Raw genomic sequence first — 19,676 nt, 5'->3', positions numbered from 1 at the left:
GGTGAAGGCCGAGTTTCTCCTGTAGTTCATGAAAAGGAATGCAACATGTAACAGAAATAAAGGGACCAGGCAGGAGTGGCCTGAAAGTTTGACAGTAAAAGCTTGATCTATCTATGGATTTTGGAAGCATCATTAGGATTTTGAATGTTCTCTACAAAATGGTATATTCAAAATGACTGCAGAAGAGAAATGCAGGTGTGTCCGGCTTTTATTTTCAGAAAAATCAACATCCCCTGCAACCCAACCACTTTGTGATTTCTACCCTGCTTGCATTTTCTTTCAACTTTATGTAGAAAATTATCTAACATGAAGGAGGCGATTTTCACAGGCACAAAGGGAAGGGAAGTGACTATCTCCCAGTGATGTCCAATAGAAGCTGGGAGGGTGAGTGCCAATTTTCACAAGAGCCAAACTGATTTAGGAGCATGAAGCCAATTGAAATGCAATAGCATGTGTGCATCTAAACCACTTCGGCTTTAAAAAATAATTCCATTCTGTATGGCTAATTGCCCTTTAAAAAGCTGCCCTTAAATCGCTATGACCCCAATGCTATAATTGAATCTGTGCAGCTGGACCCATGTGCTCTTGATTTCAATGGGATTCAGCATGGAAATAAGGGTTTGCCTGCTTGAATCCAACTGCAGCTTGAGGGCTTAAATGAAGCTACAAGTTCGCTGAGGTGATATTTGACATTGCCCATCAATTCTGAGGCCAGGTGGTACAGCCTTTCAGCTTTTCTCTCAGGTCGAACATGGAGAGAAAGACAAATGTTTATTTATCACTCTTTCCAGACACACATAAGTTCAGGTTGCCATGCAGTTAAAAAAACCCAACATTGGTAACTGAAGGCAGGTAAGAAATGTAAACAATCCTTTATAGTTAAGTCACAATGATCCAGAGTCAGCTACTGACAGAACTTTTTGCTAAACAAGGAAGTGTAAGATCCATTATTGGTAAGAGAAAGACAGGCCTAGCGTGGAACTGATATCCAGATATGTGTGTGCATCTGTTGTTATCACAGAGTTTTAATATTATTGTGGTAAAAATGCTGCACGGCCTGAATGCTACACCTATGTTCATTAAGTGGGTGACATTAACAGTGTTCCATAGTTGTTAGGAAAACTCACTCACTTGTGTTTTTTCCTGGGAAATCTTCAGTCAGTAACTAGGAACTTCATCTACCAAAATACATAAAGCCTGACAGTTCGTTGGGGCCTGATCCTGCCAGCACTTTACATGCATGTGTAACATTACTTACAGGAGTAATGCCACGTAAGCTAATGGAACTACTCACATGAGTAACATTACATGTGGGGTTATAGGATCAGACACCCTAGACTGTCAATGTACTATTAATATTACTTTTTTAAAAAGCCCAAGTGTTTAGAAAATCTATTATCTGCCACCTACAAGGCACTACTTGGATAAAATAATCAATTATAATTATGATGTACTTATATCTATAATGCCAAAGCTGTGAAACTAAAGGTTGTGGCCCCAAATGTCAGGACCCAGTCCAATGAAGCCTTACTCAGCCTGGCACTAGTTTCCTTGATTCATGGGTGTAGTCCCACTGAAGTTAGGCTTGCAGGACAGGGCCCTCAATGTTACCCAGACACTGGATGTGCAAGACCCCCATGTTCAGTACCACAAGTGATATGTGGAACTCGCACAAAGGCAAATTTAACAATAGCCTTTGTTAAAGAACTGACTATAGCATTGCTCAGTTCAGGTTACTCAGACCAGCTATCCCATTTCCCCCACTGGCCCTCTGCACCCACTAACCGCCCCATCTTGCCATGACTTTTCCTTTAGCCAACCAGAGCTAAGTGCAGCTTCCTCCAAATGCCACCAGAGTTACACTGAGTGCCAGGCACAGGGTGTCACTCCAATGCATGATGCCTTCTTCTTTCTTGGGCTGAGCACGATGCCTCCCTGGCAACCCCAGCCCCTACCCACTTGAGAAGCAAGTCAGCGTGCTAGGTACAGAGCATGGGCAAAACACCCTGCAGCCTCGGGTAGTCCTCAACTCTCCTGTTTTTTGTTTAGAAAGCAAATGGATACAATAAGAGCCCTGTGAAGTGATCCCTGGGGGTCTGGCAAACCTGAGGTTAACTTCAGATCTGCTGTTTTCCACACATTCCAGGCTAAATAAGGAAACAACAACATGGTACCTGAGAGCATCTAAGTTCCTTCATTAATTAAACCCTCTGCAATTATTGCTAATGAAGAACAGGGCAAAGCAGCAGAAGCCAGCAAGCCTTTTCCACATAGCAGGGAATGCCATTGGGCGGAGCATCAGGTAGGAAAAGCCGGGAATCACAAGGTCAAATCACAACACGATTGACTCTGACTTTATCCTTCCACAGAAGGGACTGTAGCGTGGATAGTGGAATGGGGTTTTGGAGGAGACCTTTCAAAGAAAGACATTAAAGATCCCATGGCCCTTTCAATTAGAGAAGGGCTTTGCCTTTCTATCCCTGGCCAAAATTTCACCTAGCAGGCACATTGGTTGATATCCTCCACCCCAGAGGTGGGGATGCCTATATATCTATAGGGTCTATCGTACAAGCTGATGGTTGTGAGATCCCCATCAGAGAAAGGGGGAGTTGGGTGCACACAGCAGACTTGCTTCATAGATGCTGGAAGTGCTGCTCCACCCCCTGGCTTGAAGTGTTTTTCATCATATACAGGGTTTACAGTTTGGTTCAATGGCTCTCAGCACCCCGACTATACAAATAGTTCCAGCGCCCCTGCTTGTTTGCAAAGTGCTTTGGGCTGGCACCTGCAGAGCCGTTGCTGCTAGAGGCGGATTGGCCTGCGGGTTCTGCAGAAGGGCAGGCAGGGAAATCAGAAAATGCACTGACACATGCCCACCCTCATGGGATCGTCAGCAAAGCAAAGCTGTGAATGCCTGGGGCGCAGGGCAATGCAGGGGTTGAGGCATCCCGGCCTCAAGAGGGTGTGCCTTGGTCTGGGGGCAATACCGATGTATTTTAAAGGGGAAGAGGGTGCTGCGGGCCGGCTGTGCGGGCGGCGGCCCCGTGGGGGGCGGTGTGGGCTGCAGATGGGGCAGCACACGGCAAAGTGCAGCCCTGGCACAGAACTACCCCCTTTGGGTGCGGCGCTGGCCAGTGGCTCTGCACCTCCGCCCCGGGGGCGCTGGGGTAGGGGGGACCCCACAGTTCAAAGGTCGGGGCCCGTCCCTGGATATGCGGCTTCCCCCCTTACCGTTACGGAGGCAGCTGAGCTGGGAGGCCGGGCAGGGCTGCTGCGTTTTGCACGGGCCCCCGATGGCTTTCCCGTCCTGGCGCGCTCCTGCCTCGCCGGCCTGGCACCTCGCCCGGCGGCTGACCTGAAAACGCCCGGGCGGGCCGGAGGCAGGGAAAGCCCCATGGCATGGGCCAGGGAGGGAGCCAGCAGCCCCGTGACTAACCCCCTTCCCCTCCCTCTGCAGCCCGCACCACCCCACCCCGGCCGCGCCTGCGGCGGGGAGAGCTGGCGCTGCGCCTTTGCGCACGGGCGCATCTGTTCCCGGGAGCGCTGGGGGCGGCAGCCCGGGCGCTGGGAGCCAGGGGTGGCTCCGGCCCCCCCCCGCTCCTTCTCCCACCGCCACGTGACGGGGCTGGGCCCGGGGAGACGCCCACCGCTGGGGGGGGAAGGGGCCCGGGACTGGGACACCTGCCCGTAGCAGCTGCCGGCAGAGCAGCCTCGCTCCCTGCCGGCCGCCCGCACCTCTCCGGAGCCCCGCGGCGCCCGCCGGGGCTGGATGTGCCGCGGGCGCCGGGCTCTGAGGCGGCCTCGGGTGTCACAAGCGGCTCCGGCCTCAGCAGCAGCTCCACGTGGGCGGCCCCGTCGCAGTCAGGATCCGAGCCAACAGCCGCTGGGGACTGCACCGGGGCGGCCGCCGCCGTCGCCGCCTCCTCCCATGGACCTGTCCGGGTGCCAGCCCTCGCCGCCGCCGCTCGGATGCTGATGTGAGGCTGCCCCGGGGGGTGTCCTGAGCTCCCTTGCTGCGCCCCCAGCCCCAGCCCCCCCAGATGCATTCGTTGCTAGATCGCAAGAAGAAAGCAGGTGGCTGCGTGGATGCTGGGCTGGAGCTGCCGGCTGCAGGTTCCCTTCCCCAGCCTCAGAGGATGTTCAGCTGCGTGGGCTGCTTCTGGGTCCTCCTATCCTCCTGCCTAGTGGCCGCCTGCAGCTTCAGCTTCCTCTCCCCTGCCTGGATCGTGAAGGAGCATCTCCTCCAAGCCCACGGCGGGGTCAGCTTCGGCTTGCTGTGGCACTGCTCCGAGACGCTGGAGCAGATGTACAGCTGCTACGCCTTCGGGGGCCTGGGCACGTTCCACGAGATCCCCTCCAGCGCCTGGCAGGTGAGGGGCTGGGGGAGCCCAGCGGCTGGGGGGGGGGGGGAACCGGCTGGTCTGCCTGAGCCCCAGGCAGGCTGCTCCCCGGGCTTAAACGGTGGCTTTGCTGCTGGTTTGGAATGCACCTTCCCACCTCCCCCACGTTGGTTGTCGGATAGGAGCAGCCCTGCATCCTGGGGTTACAGCCCGGCCGGGCAGTGCAGCAGAGGGGGTTTAGGCGCAGCCTTGCATCCTGGGGAGGGCATACAGCCCAGCTGGGCAGTGTAGCAGAGAGGGTTTGGGCGCAGCCCTGCACCCTGGGGATACAGTCCGGCCGGGCAGTGCAGCAGAGGGGATGTGGGCACAGTCCTGCACCCTGGGGAGGGGATACAGCCCTGCTGATGCACACAGGCCTGAGGAGCTGAAGGCTGCAAAGGGTGGGCTGGGCTGTGGATCCGAGGCTCTGAGCTCCCCGCAGGGGAAATCAGGAATGGCCCTGTGGGAGCCATGCTGGCGTGGGACAGGCGTGGGCAGGGTCAGGATTCCTCCAAGCCCCCTCAGCCCCCGGAGCGTTCCCGGGGCAGGATTAGCTCGCGCTGATCGTCAGGATCCAACGCACGGGAGCGCGGAGCCCATTAGCCGGGCTGCACAAAACCGCTCACCCCAATGAGGGCGGCCGGAGGTTCCAGGAGCAGCACCTGCCTCCCCAGAAGCACCTAGTTTAGGAGCCGCTGGGAGGGGCAGGCTCGGGGGCACCGGACCTACATACAGAGCCGTGTGTGAGCAGGCAGGACGGCTCTCAAGGTGATGGCCCCTGGGAGCTGTGGGGGGCGAGGCAGATTGCTGCACCCTCCTCGGAACGCTTTAATCTGGTTTCTGCCGAAAACTCGGGCAATTATCTGGTTCCGGCCGCTTGCCCGGAGCGGAGCGAATGGAGGTGCACATCTCTTTGCAAGAACTTTAGGATTAAACTCCTGAGTTCCCCCCTCCCCTGCATTCACCGGGGTGAACCCCCCGGTACCCGTGTATCAGTGGGTTTCAGATATAGGCACTGCAGGCAAATGGGGACCTGCTAATGGGGGAGAAAATGGGGAAAGAAAGGGAACAGATTTTGCATATTTGAAAGTTTGGTTCTTACCACGGTACCTGTGCAGGAGAGACGGCAGGTGGTACCAGCACAACATCCCTTGTGTCTTTCCAAGATTTTCCAACTCGGGCTGTGTAAAACTGTCTTTCGCACGCGTCGACTTCGGTGGGAGCTGTCCCCCTCACCCCAGACCGCGCACTGGGAAATTAATGCCTCTCTGCTCATTCTGCCCTGGCTGGTGCTACCCCTTGCTGTTGCCGGACAAAAGTTACTTGGACTGATTCTTCCTTGTGTTACTTAGAGTTCCGGACAGCCTCTCTCAGGGGTCCGGCTGGCGGGGCTGGGATTATTCTGCTGTCTCTGTGGGACAGGAGCTTTCCGCACTCGATACACCCTTTGAAACACCCAAAATAAAGCAGCGTTTCAGCACCAAACCGATGATTTATTCCCCTCCCCTTCATTCTTAATCTTGTTTCCTTTCCTTTTATTCCCTGCTTCTAATGGTGGAGGCTCTGACTATAATTTTCCTACAGGTTTCCAAACATATGAGCTTTGAACTGCGCCGCTTTGCTCTGTCGCTGGAATCCCACACAAGGGATGAATCAGGGGAAGGTCATGCCTTGTGCTTGACACAATGGGGCATTTAGTGGTTGAATTTCTCAGGCTGTCATGGAATCGGACTGTTATCACTTGCGGGAAGCAAGATCCATAGGCTATTGTGTGTTTAAACCGTCAGTGGTCTCTAAGATTGTCGTGAATAACAAGTACACAAATTGTATATTGCACAGAGTAGAGCAGGCTAACCATAGTGCTTCCTGTTTGTGCAGTAAAGGATTTTTTTTTAAAAAAAAGAATCATTCAGTTTTTAAAACTTGGCCTTTATATAACTGTTTACAATTTTGTCATTCAGATAAACACCTCCAGGTAATAACCTAACTTTAGAGATAAGAATGAAGCACCATAGCGATTCATTCCAACGCGATTCCACTACCCAGAGCTTCAGGGCTGTAATAGCCTTTTAAGAAATACAGAAAAGAACTGAATACAAAGGCTCAGAGCTTCTTGAATGGATCTTCACTCCGAACAAACAATATTCAGGTATGAGGGGGAGACAGTGTACAGAAGGTTTTAGTCACATTCCAGTCTCCTTTATTAACCCCTCTGAAATATTTAATTAAGAACAGCATGCAAACAATGCAGTTTGCTTCAGTGGAATGGGAAGAAAACGCCCTCCTGACTGCTTCCAGCTATGACACAGATGCTTTTTGTACTGGTTGTACAAGCAGGTAGAAGGGAATTGAAGTCCTTGGGATCTTCACTGAGAAGCAGGGTTGCTTTGGCTTCCTTTACAATCCATTGTAGGAATGGCCCCGGGCTTTATAAACCCACAAGAACTGGGAGAAGTGCAGTGCTGCCAAACCCAAACATGAGTCAGGGTTTAACAAACTCATTGTTTGGCTTGAAATCAGGAGATTTCATTTTTTTAAAATAACCAATGTGGGGTTGTTTTTATTTGCCGTCTGCTTTCTGAGCTTTCAGAGTTCACTCAGGTCACGTTCTCAAGCTTTTCTCTAAACCTTGAGAGCTAGAAACTTTTCTTTTTGAATGAAGGCTGAGATTCCTATTTCCAGTTGACTCCAGGAACTGGAGCTTTAAAGAAAAAACATAAAATATCTTGAGAGACTCAATAAAATCATGAGCGTTGGGCAGCCTGGTCAATGGGGGAAGGATAGTTCAGTGGTTAGAGCACTCGCTTAAGCTGTGAGAGACCTGTGTTCCATTTCCTGCTCTGCCACAGACTTTCTTTGTGACCCTGGGCAAGTCACTTAGCCTCTCTGTGCCTTATTTGCACATTGGGGATGATGATGCTTCCTAGCTCACAGGAGTGTTGTGAGGAGAAGTACATTAAAGGCTGTGATTTGCTTTGGGGTTTACTGATGAAAAGTATCATGTAAGAAATAAGCTTTATTAATCTGGTAATGGTTGGCTGTGAAGCACTGTGTTTTGCAAGCAATGATCTCTATTGGGAGTCAGTATTGCTGGGTCAGCCTAGTGGTTTGTATGGGGAAGAAGCACTCGCTCTGCCTCTTACATGAACTGTTCCTCCCACTTACCCAGATAGCTGTTACCCCATTTCAAATATTTCCCTGTTCAAATGTGCTGATTTTGCAAAGGGGCGGGGGGAGCGTTCAGCTCTGCAAATGATCGTTAATGCGAGTTGTGTGTTTGCACTTGGGGGATTATGTAAATCATCCTACAAATGATGCTTTGAATCATGTCTAGAGGTTAATTACTATGCCTTTCTTCTCTTAAGAGGGCCTTTTTGCCTGCTTAGAATTGCTGGGCTTTTTTGCCTTCTCTATAATTACTTTTGCAGCTTTGCAATATCCAGGGTTCCTTTAGTTTAACTCTATCGCTCCTTAAGAAGTACGGCCTTCCCAGCCTGCTCAGGGTCACTTGTGTAGCTCTAAGGTGCACATGTCCTAAGTGGAAGGAACAGGATGATTTCCTGGGCAAGCACAAGATAGACACATGAGAAGGGAAAAAGTCTTGTGCGTGATAGACTTGCTTGGGTATGGCATGTTCCAAGCTTGCTACAAAAACAGAACTTAGAACACACAGACCCAAGACATGGTTTCCTCAGAAAGGTGGCTGTTGTCTCTCTCTCCATCTGTGCCCTGACACGCAGGCGGTTGTTGCCGGGATGATGTAGGCTGCAGACACAGGGTTCTCTTGCACTGGCATGTCAGGAACGCGTGACCTCTGCAAAAGGCCGGTACATCTGTGCGACCAACACGCCATCAAAACTGAGACCCAAGTCCCCTCATCAAAATTCTGGTGTTTGTCAAGTAAGGAAAGACAACAGCATGTTGTTGCCCAGATTTAAGGCTCCGCAGTCAATGAACCAGTTTACGAGCGGAATCCTTATTAGACTTATTGCAAATAAGGATCACCCGTGTCATGGTCTTGGTCAGTCAGTTCTGTACAGTAATTTGGTGACTCGGAGCCTTAAATCTGGGCAGCACTGTCAGTATCTCAGAATTAAGGAGACTTGCTCCAGCTCCTCAGGGACACAGGAAGTCAGTATGAGTTCGTGCTACTTATGTCGGGCTCTGAGGAAGGCAAAAGTAGTTCTGTGTTCTGAGATTATTTATATATATATTTTTCAATGGAAACATCAGGCTGGCGTGTCTCTTATGTCAAGTGCTGCAGTTTGAAAGTGAAAGTGCTCTTTGATCTCAAACGTCTATCTCCCCCCACCCCCCACAATAGTCTCCAATTATTTTCAGGCTTTGCAAAGCATGTCATTCAAAACAACAAAATAGTTGATCAGCCCCTGATATTCAGCCTGGAAACACATTGACCATTTGCCTCTGAAGAATCTACAAGAGGATGAACATTCTGTTAGCACAGAGCTCAAACTAGGAAATTCAGATTAGGAATGGAGGATTTGCCTGACTCAGTGACACCACTGGTCTGATCAAGTCTGAGATCTTGTCTCTAGCAGGATTCAACGCTCAGGCTTTGGAGGAAGTCAAAGCAAACCTCATAATGCACCTAGCTACAGGTGATCAGATACCATGATGATGGGCACGGAATGAAAACTGGACAGACAGATAGCAATGGAGGGGAAGGTGGGGGGCAAAATCCCTCCGTGGATCCTTTTAGGGTTGACCTGGGGCTAATCAACTCTAGTTGTGTAGCTTCTCCAAGTTGTACCTCTGCCACTTGACTCCCATCGTGATCTTAGCAGGTCACTTTGGGGCAGGGTTTTTAAGGTATTTAGGTGCTTAAAGTTGCAGATGGGTGCTCTGTGGGATTTTCAAAGCACCCAACTGCCTAACTCCCATTGAAAATCCCAGTAGGTGCCCATACTTGATTGTCAGGGACAGGGACTGTCTTCTTGTTCTGGGTTTGTACAGCACTTGGCCCAACAGGGTCCTGGCCCGTGACTGGGGCCCTGAGGTGTTAACGCAACACAAATAACAATAAGAACTTGACCCCCTGCACTTGTGCAGTGTCCTGTTGACTCACGAGGCACCCACACAGAGCAGCTTGCAGGATCGGGACTTCGTTTGGCATTATCAACACACGAATCGGTTGAGTCCTCAGTACAAGAACCCTTCCAAGAGAGCGGGGTCTTCCAGGCTGCTGCTGTCAGATACTTTGATTCCTAATTATGCTTGTACAGCTTTGGCAGGAGACTGGAAGGGCAGGTCAGCATTTCTGAAACCAGCGTCTTCCTCTCTAGGCATATTACTTAGCTATGGATTTTATACTGTTTGATTAGGCATCCGGAGTTCTGTGACTTTTATTCCCTGAATGGAAGATATCCTTGATATTGGGAACACAGAACTGCTGTATTGGATCCAGGTCCCAACTGAGCAAAGCACTTAAGCCTGTGCTGAGCTTGGAGGACCTGAGCAGTCCCAGTGAAGTCACTTGTCTCCAGTAGCAACCAGTCCCAGATACTGAAAGGACAGCGTAAAACCACCATCATGGACCATTCTGCAATACCAGGCCTATGGGGCAATGTTTTTTTCCTACAGCTAGGTACTGAGTGTTTGGTTTGTCCTGTTTAAACTTCTATCCTGCCTAATGCAACTGCTGATGATATTCTTATTATTCATTATACCTTTTGTTAATTGTATTTGACTCTTCGCCTCAGTAATATCTTGTGGCTGTGAGTGCCACAGATGGCTTATTTCTGTCCATCCATGCTGTTAGAGCTTAAGCAACATTGAAGGTTTGGGTCAAAAGCATGGTGTTCATCTGGGTTACCCTTCCGGTCATTTCATTAATCAGCAAACAATAACTAAGGTTCAATTTGTGTCAAAGGTTATGAAGAAAAGTTGGAAACATTAATCTGCTGTTTACTTCATCAGCCTGTTCCAGTTAGAGCAACTCTGCCAGGAATTAGACTATACTCTGTTCAGGTTCTTGGACAACACCCACCGTCACCAAGGTATTGGAGCTCCTCCCAGTGGTGCGTCAAGTGATATGACTCTCCTGCATCAGGTGCGGTTCCTTCCCCATTTCTCTCAGCAAGGAGCAAAATTGTATACAGCTGTTGCTTTTGTTTTGTGATGTGCTCTTTATTTTATCCATGCCATCAAGGTTGGAGAAGTGGGCCTTGCGTTTGGATTGGACATTGTGGCATGCTATAGAAAACTTAACAGAGATAAAACTAACTGCAGAGAGGAAGCACGGGCTTGTGACTAAGACAATGGACTGGGAGTCCAGACCACCGCTTCAATTCCCAGCTTTGCCACAGACTCTGTATGTGACCTTGGGCAAGTCACAAACTCTGGGCCTCATTTCTCCAGAGTAAAATGGGACTAATAGCACCTCCTGGGGGCAAGGTGGATGAATTGTTTGTGAGCTGGTTGGATGCTTGAGAGATGAGCCATAGAAACATCTAAGTGGCTAGAAACTCCAGATTGGCCCATGTCGGAATTATTTTTGATAACTTCAGTTCAATGTGGAATGGAAACCTTTGTTTCAACGTGAATTTAAGAGTTCGAGCTCTGGCTACATCCATCGGTGGATGATGCTTTTACTTTGGAAAAGGTGCACAGTGAATGGAGAATGTTCAACTTTTATAACAGAGGTCATCAGGGCAAAACAAACAAAAGGTGAGTCATTAAAGATGATCCTTGAGAAGCAGGTATCCTGAGTAGATTGGTCAAGATTTTGCGGATTAAGTATTGTGTCACACATTCTGTGGCAGAGGAGAGGACAGTGTGAGATTTGCTGAACATCATGGATGACATTTCAGGGGCATGCAATTCCACTTTTTATACCTGTAGGCCTGCGGACTGTATTGAGAGGCAAAGAAGGCAGTTGGCTGCAGTCACCTTCAATTCTGTCCCCTCTCTGATGAGCCTTTGTTCTAAGGAGCAAGACAGGAGTGTTTCTGTGAGCGTGGAGCACTCACCTAGAATGATTAGCCCAGCTCCGCCACTAATACTAGGAAAGGACTCATCTCAAGCAAAGATAATCATAGCCTGCTGGTGGAAAGGTCTGAGCTGGTACCCAGTGACAGTGCACTGCATGCTGTCTAATTAAAATTTCATTAAGTCGCTTTGTGTCTCTTGAGGGAGGTCACAGGCCCACCATTGATGTGCTAATGTCTTCGTTTTCCCCTTTCTTTCTCTTCCACCACCATCCATCATCCTCTTAGATAAAACAGCACCATTAGTAACCGCTGTCCTTTGTCCCCAGACACTATGGGCCTGGAAAAAAAGCAGCTGTAACTGATCAGCTGTATTATCTGTCTTTTACTTATTCCCTAATAAAAATGCATTTTTTGTTGTTGTTTGAATTGGCTTTGGCATTAACCTCTCTCTCATTTGTGCTGAATAACTTGATGAGCTCGAAAACAGGGGAGTTATTCCAGTGCAGGGATTGTACAAGGTGTAATTTTTGTTTAAAGAGAAGTTTAACTCACCGCGTAAGCAGGTAGTCATCAAACCCGTCCGTCGCTCTGGAGTTGCATGGGAAATGTAGCTTTCTGAGAGAAATCCCACTCCTGATGCGCTGACTGTGCTGGGAGACTTGAAAATACATGTGCCATTATGAATGTGTGAAATACCCCGGGGAACAGCATTGGTGTGAGGTGCGGGCTTTGTAAGAACGATCTCTGAAAGAATAGCACATGCTTTACTCTGAAGCTGCTGCTCACCCAAGAGCAACAGGTTCCCCTGGCTCAACAGGGAGCTGGATTATTTTTTAAAGCAAAGGCTTTCAAAAGTGCCTAGCAATTTTGGGAGTCCAGAATGAGACCCTTTAAATAGGCCTGATTTTCAGAGGGCCAGTGCAGGGCACTTTTGGAAAAATCAGGACTATAAGAGGTCTCAAGTTTGGGCTTCCAAAAATCATTAGTCACTTTTGAAAATCTCAGCCCAAGTCTATTGAAATGTGGACTAAGAGCTAATGGGGAGTGAGGGTTTAGGAAAACTTTGAGAGTATCTAAAAGATCCACCCTACCTGGAGCTAACAGTATGTATCAACCATGTTCAAGCCCTCCACATGTCTATTGTCTTGTTCTGGCACAGTCACTGAGGAACGGGTGACTTGTGATCCTGGAGCAAACCTCACCTTTAATATGGTACCCACAGAGCACACCTGCAGGGCCTGATCCTGGGAGCGAATGACTCTACTGAAAGCTGTGGGTGGTTGGCATCTCTAGATTGGGCCCTTAACCCATCATAAAAGAAATCAGGAATGGAGCATTCTTCTGCCTTCTGATGACATTGCTCATTACAGTGTGTGCATCAGCCTCTAGCGTAGTGCACGAGCAGGCACAGGATGAAATGGTGTCCCCCCAAAGCACTGATCTTCTGGGGGGAAATGGATTTGCTTATGCTGAAACTCATGGCCAGGATTTTGTTCTCCAAAGACAGAGGGAAGAATCAAGTCCGGGCCCCCTCCAGGGTCTTATCAAACTCCCCTCCCCACCCCCAACTGCTGTGGTTGCAGCATGTAAATATGAACCAGTCGTGTCCCTCTCTGGGGAACACGTCCTGATGGGGATGTGCAGGATTTTCCTTCATTAAAAGGGAATGATTTGACCAGTCTAGAGCAGCTCTTGCCAGTTGCCATGATGTTTGGATAATATCGGTTGCTTCCTGAGCACTGATTGAAGGTGACGAGCAGACAGTTGCTTTTCAGTTCAGGTGTTTGGGGGGCAGGGAGGGGAAAAATAAAACAGGAAGAAACAACCTCCCCGATGACTCCAAAGGGAAGGAAATTGCCTCGGGAGTGTCAGAGGGTTTCCAGAGGGAAGGAGGAGGAGACAAGACAGTATGAGCTTCTCTTCCTCCATGTGACGCTAATGCTAGCCAGATGGCGGATGTTTGGTGCTGAAACTGTGGGCGGGGGAGATATAAATAAGCTGTTAGGTTTATCCACCTACCGCCATACACACAGCATCTCCCTCTGCAACAAAAACATCTGGCAGGAGAAGGAAGCATCTGGTATTGCAATAATTCCAGTCCAGATCCTGAATCTGACTGTATCACAGTGTCTGTAGCAGCTGAGCTGTTCTCCAGTAGGCTGCACGTACCCCTTCCAGAGTGCCTTCTGCTGGATTCAGTTCTGTTTGCCTGGGTAGTGCCTGCCCATGTGCTCTTTTTTATATGTCACCCCAAAATCTTCCCCTGCATTTGCTGGAGTATTAACTGTGCGGCGAGGCCGACCGAACCATGCAAGCTACAGAGGCTTTGCCTGATCGCCATGAGGACCTGCCTCTAAGGGTGAGAAGGAGCTCAGTCACCACGGGCCTTTCTGCTCTTGGCCTCTGTGCCAGAGCTGCCAACCCATGGGGGTGATCAGTGCCGATTGCCGGGGTGGTTTTAGTGATACGCCAACCAGCTGGGGGAGCGCAGAGACTTCAGAATCCTCAGATGGATTGGAATGAGCAGGCTAGAGGGAAAGGGCTCTGTATCCCTTCTTAAAGCTCGCAGTGCCATTACAGTGCAGTGGATCAGTGTACCAGCATTTCAGCGCACAATGGAATCCATTCACCGACTAGGATTTCCAAATCCAGTGCTGTCGTTTGCACTTTTATCTTTGGGCCGTAATTCACACAAATATTTGAGGAGGGAGCAGATGACTAATTTTTAAAAGGACTTCTGGCCCCCTCCCCCCCTTCATTGTGGAGCAATCATGTGCACCACTGACATGGCTACAAGGTGCCTGAGTGACATTATGTGCCTGTGTCCCTCTCCCGCATGTGAGGAGGAGGAAGAGGGGTTAAGGAGGGGAGAGATTGCTTGGGGCGGGGTGGGGGGGATTCTGCGGTAGAGATGGAGATAATATGGGACATTGTCCACTGTTTTTCAAAGCCAACCATGCCTCATTAGCAAACAAAACCCTCAGCCAGGATCAATCCCCCAGGGAGCCATCAACTGAGCTGACGCTGAATAATTAAACGGAGTTTTCCTCTTTACCAGAAGGAATATGTTACGTGGCCTGTTAAGTAGGGCAGCCGGGACAGCAACAAGAGGGGTTTGTATATCTTAGTATTGACAGCTCATACGAGGAAAATGAGTCTGACTGAGACAGGCTGGGGTGGGAGGATGGGTCCAGGTGCATTAGGGTGGAGGGAGTGTGGTGTGACATGGATACATCAGAATTGTCTGGATGGAAAGGGGGGTGCCACACTTGGGTTACTCAGGCGGGGGGAGGCAGCTACAGGTGTATCAGGGTTGCCTAGATTGGGGATAGGGCAGCGATTCTCAAATTTCATTGTGCTGCAACCCCCTTCTGACAACAAAAAGTACAAGACCACAGGAGGGGGGACCAAAACCTGACCCCCGGCCGGGGAGCTGGAGTCAAAGCCAAACCCCAACGGCTTCAGCCCTGAGGAGAGGGGGCTGTAACCTGAGCCCTGCTACCCAGGGCTGAAACCCTGGGCCCCAGCAAGTCTAACACCAGCCCTGGCGATCCCATTAAAACAGGGTTGCGATCCCCTCTGGGGTCCCGACCCACAGTGTGAGAACTGCTGGGATAGGGGAATGCAGCGGTGTCAGGGCTGGCTGAGCTGAGATGCCCCTTGGCCTTGCAAACGTATGGATTTTTAGTGTTGGTAGTTAATCTTGTACATCCAGGTGACTGTTTCAAGAGTTGGATGTTGGGAGGAAATGAGTCCTACCTATGCCTTGAATAGACCTCGATAGGCCATCTAGTCCAGTCCCCTGCACGGAGGCAAGACTAAGTATTATCTAGACCATCCCTCCCACACCAGCGTGCCTCTATTCCCAACCTCAGCAACCGAAAGTAATTTGTTCCAGTGCTTAACTGCCCTGAGAAGTTAGAAGCTTTTCCTAATGTCTAACCTAAATCTCCCTTGACGTTTAAGCCCATGACTTCTTGTCCTGTCCTCCGTGGTTAAGGAGAACAATTTATCACTCTCCTCTTTATAATAATTGTGTATGTACTTGAAGACTGTTACTACATCCCCCCTCAGTCTTCTCTTCTCTAGACTAAACAACCCAATTTTTTCTGTTTTTTCCATGTTTTCTAGACCTTTAATCATTTTTATTGCTCTCCTCTGGACTTTCTCCAATTTGTCCACATCTTTCCTGAAGTGTGGTGCCCAGAACTGGACACACTACGTCAGCTGAAGCCGTATCCGTGCTGAGTAGGGTGGAAGAATTACTTCCTGTATCTTGCAAAAAGAAAAGCAGTACTTGTGGCACCTTAGAGACTTACAAATTTATTAGAGCATAAGCTTTCGTGAGCTACAGCTCACTTCATCGGATCTTGTTGACAACACTCTGCCAGTGCATCCCAGAATGTTTGCTTTCTTTCGCAACTGTGTTGACTCTCATTTAGTCTGTGATAACGCTGTAGCCTCCTCCAGATTGTTTTCGGCAGTACTCCTTCCTAGCTGATTAGAAGCCCAGAGAGATTAAGTGATTTGCCCAGGATCACACAGGAAGTCTGTTGAATAGCTTGGAATTGAACCCAGGTGTCCTTAATCCTATTCCGGAGCCTTAATCACAAGATCCTTCCGCTGCGAAATCACGGCCCCTTGTTACTGGGAGGCTGGGGATTCCACCTTGGCAGATACACGGCTGGTGCCGTCCGTGGCACCAGAGTACAGGAAGCGCTAGCAACTTTTGAGATTGGTCACACCACAAAGTAAAGCCTTTTTTGGATGCTGTGACTGTTTCTCTTCTATGCAAACCACGATGACAGTCATGGGCTGTGGAAGGGCTGCTTGTTAATTTGACTTCCCAAGGAAATCAGTGTATTTCTCCCCCCCCCCCCCCAAGAGGTTGGTCTGCCAGGCTGCTGTGGCTGGCATATTGGAGGAGGCCAGGGGGGCAGAGCCTGCATGTTTTGGCACCTGCATGCCTTTACCTGGCAGTGACTCTCTGCCCAGAACGGGGTGGGGGTGTGGGGGTGGGTGGGGAGGTGATGCTCTCTGCACCTGGCCAGAACACAGGTTCTTGTTACGGCTGCATTTACAGCCTAGCCACACACCCATGGGTGGGGCTGTCCTGCGCTGGGGCTGCGAAAAGCCCATAGCACATTGCCCTGGTATTCTGATCCCTCTGTCGCCCTACTGAGATGCACTGAGCTGATCGTTTCTGGCCCTCTTTGCTTACAACAGTGCGGATACTTTTGCAGCAGAGAGGATTGATTTAAATCAGGAGACATCCGGTGGGTGAGGTCATATCTTTTACTGGACCAATTTCTAATCAAGGTGATTTCAATCCCCAACTTGAAAGCCTTGATGTAAACCGCCAATTCTAATCAGCTTTTCCATTTGTACTTCAAGTATTTTCTAACGGAAGGTGCATCCTCATTGGTTGATATAACCATTGTTTCCATGGTGGGTGGAGTCAGAACTGGTCATAGTTTGAGAAATGAGCCAATTGCAGCCCAAGTAGGGAGACATTATAAAATAGGAGCTTCCCCTCTGCCCCCAGGTGGACTCAGAGGATGATCTTGATGAGACATGTGCTGGTGTCTCCTGCAGTCAGAGACCGGGTGCCAACACCTGTGGCGAGTTAGCCAATCTCTTGCCCTCAGCAGCCCAACCCCTCGGTCCCTCACAGGATCAAGCCCTTAATACAGTACATGGCCTATTGTGCCATATTTATAAAGCCTGACCTCAAAAGTTAGATGTTTTCCCCTGATTCTCTCTTTATATAGGAAAACAGCCTTTAACTCAAAGTTTTTGATAGAGGTTAATAGATTCAGCATATCTATTTTTTATTTAAATATTTTAAGATATTATAATAAACTTAGGCCTTAACATATTTTGTATTAAATTCAGATTTCATTTTGAACAGGTTTATTTAAAGTTTTTCAAAAAGAAAAACGTATTATAATTTAAATAACAAAATAAAAAAATCCGATTATTTTGATTCTGTCCAAAAAATCATCCATTTTTATCCACCCTGCTATGAACCTTTAATTTCAACGTTCAATTAGCACCCGTTCAACGCCTGGCTGCTGGGAGTGATGATTATTCTTTCTCTGTCAGGTGCCTGGCAATGAGCCCAGCATCTAAAGCCACACTAACGAGATTGGCCTCAGCAGGACCCAGATGTTAACATCTGGATTCTTTCCCTGGCCTCAGTTCTTGGCCTGGCCTCTTTGGCTGCTAGGTGTTTGCAGTGGGTGAAGGCTTCTCTTAGGGTTCATTTTTTCTGCACATTCATTTTTGACAACACAGGGTCTTGGTGAGGGATGGGAGACCAGAAGGATGTTAAACAAGAAGCTCCTTTGTTCAGATTCATTCTCAAGGCTTAATCCACATTTTTAGGGCTCAAAAGCATAGGGGTAGTTTTCAGAACAGTTCTTCGTTGTCATGCAGTTTCTGCCCTGACTTTTCCTGCTGCACATGCCAAAGGAGAGTCCTGCTTTCTCAGTCTACTTCTGCAGCTGGGACAATGTCTGGGTAACATTTAGGTGCTGCACCTCCAAAACCTTTGAGAGACCTTCCTTTCCTCCCCCTTCCCCATCACTGATTCTGTTAGGCAGTGACTCGAGGTCCCAAATGATCTTCAAAGTTGGACCCTGCAGTGTGTATTTCTCGCCAGCGGATGTATGGCAGCTGGATAAAGAGACAGCTGGTTGTATTTACTGCCCCAATACCCTGGTGAAGCAGGTGTATCAATCCACAGCCGTGTGGTCTCAGAACAGAGCTCTGCATGCCCAGCGTCTGCCCTTTCAGGTCACCTCCCTCTCCCGCCGCCACCCCTATCTTGCAGAGCTAATGGCTCAGCGTTTACTCGGCTGCTGTCCACTCCCAGCAGGCTTGTTCCACATGCAGAGATGAGGCTTTGCCTGTTCTCTCTGCTCCAAACAGGAATCTCTCTTTGCCAGCCCAGGGCTGCTCAGAACGCTGCTGCAAGGACCTCAACAGAAACCCTTGGGTCCCCCGTCAGCACTTCCTCCTATGGCTGATTTATTTTTTAATAAGGTTAGCAGTAGGTAAAGCCTTAGAAACATTGATTAAAAATCAACTCTAATTGATGGCACCAAGGCATGGCAGACAGATGATTAGAGGAACGTTGCTGGAAGCCTCCTGGGTTGTGTCCATTTCTCCTGAGTCAGGGGAAATAAAGCCTTTTGTACGAAGACTCTAGTGTACCCCATAGATGCCGTCTTTATCCCCAAGGTTTGGGAGGCAGGGAATTGGGAAATGACGCAGCAGGGTCATAATTCACAGGGCGCCAATGGCCTTTCTGCAGTGGCGGGGGCGTCCTGACCAGTGAGAACTTGGGGAAGGTTCATTAACCTCATTGCTAAGCATCCTAATGAATGAACTACTTTCTGCAGGGGAGCACAGCACAGAGGAGACAAGGCAGCCAGCTTCAGCAAGCACCCATAAATCCCACAGCCAGATTGGGGTATAGTCCAGGGAGTATATACCACTTCCTGATTGCGAAAGTTCTCAGAGAACTCTTAGGATTCAACCTGGGGAGGATTTTGGGGTAAATGGTGGTCACATCATAAGTTTGTCACCTCTGCAGTACCGTGATGTCAGAGACCTTGGTTGTCAAACCCCAGTCCACAGGGCTCTTAGGAGCCACTCAGTTTCAACCCACCACCTAGTGACCCGTTAACAGGTGTCAGAGCGCTCTGTGTCTGCCCCTTCCTGGCTCCTGGGCAACCTGCAGACATAACGCCACAGTGCACATGGCTGCTCATTGCTGGTCCAGAGGGCTGGGCTGCCCTTTCTCATGTTCCTGAGCTGGTGCCTAGAAGTAGCGCGATACCCACAGGACCCCATATGCCTCCCTGGAATTGCTAAGTGGGGCAGCTCCACAGTTCAGAAGCAGATGCCCCACATGGTCCTTCCCCGCTGTTACTTGGCATCTATTCAGATGTCTAATGTTCCAAGCAGCAAATTTATTTGTGTTTGGAGAATGATCTGCAGTCTTCCCCAGGAGATTCCTCTGCACTCTCTAGCACTTAGGGCCCAATTCTGAGCACCTGCAATTCCTATCGACTTGACTGGGAATCTGACTGAGTAAGGACAAATTTGACCCATTAGCTTGTGTCTCTGGTTTTGATTAGGCTCAGACTTCGCGTCACCAAAATCTGTGCTGCCACTTGGCCAGGAGTCAGATGGCTGCACCTGCCCTGTATTGTTCGTAGAGCTGGCTGACAATTTTCCAACAGAACATTTTCTCCATTGGAAATGCCATTTTGTTGTGGGGGGGAACAATGGAAAAGGTTGAAACGTTCTGTTTTGACATTTGCAGAACAGAACATTT

At 49.3% G+C, this 19,676-nt stretch overlaps 1 protein-coding gene across 2 annotated transcripts in view; it reads left to right on the top strand.

Moving 5' to 3' along the window:
* The first annotated feature begins 3,797 nt into the window (after positions 1–3,797).
* The window catches only part of LOC119844855 (transmembrane protein 211-like), a 156,769-nt gene continuing 140,890 nt past the window's right edge, over positions 3,798–19,676 (top strand). For both annotated transcript variants that reach the window (XM_038376255.2, XM_043499548.1), the window contains exon 1: positions 3,798–4,370. In XM_038376255.2, the coding sequence (XP_038232183.1) occupies positions 4,041–4,370 (330 nt within the window). In that variant the 5' untranslated portion in view covers positions 3,798–4,040. The remainder of the gene's footprint in view (positions 4,371–19,676) is intronic.

The sequence above is a fragment of the Dermochelys coriacea genome, chromosome 17, assembly GCF_009764565.3.
Source record: "Dermochelys coriacea isolate rDerCor1 chromosome 17, rDerCor1.pri.v4, whole genome shotgun sequence".
Taxonomy (NCBI): Eukaryota; Metazoa; Chordata; order Testudines; family Dermochelyidae; genus Dermochelys; species Dermochelys coriacea.
The sequence above is the reverse complement of the archived record's forward strand: the minus strand, read 5'-3'. Positions and strand labels throughout refer to the sequence as shown.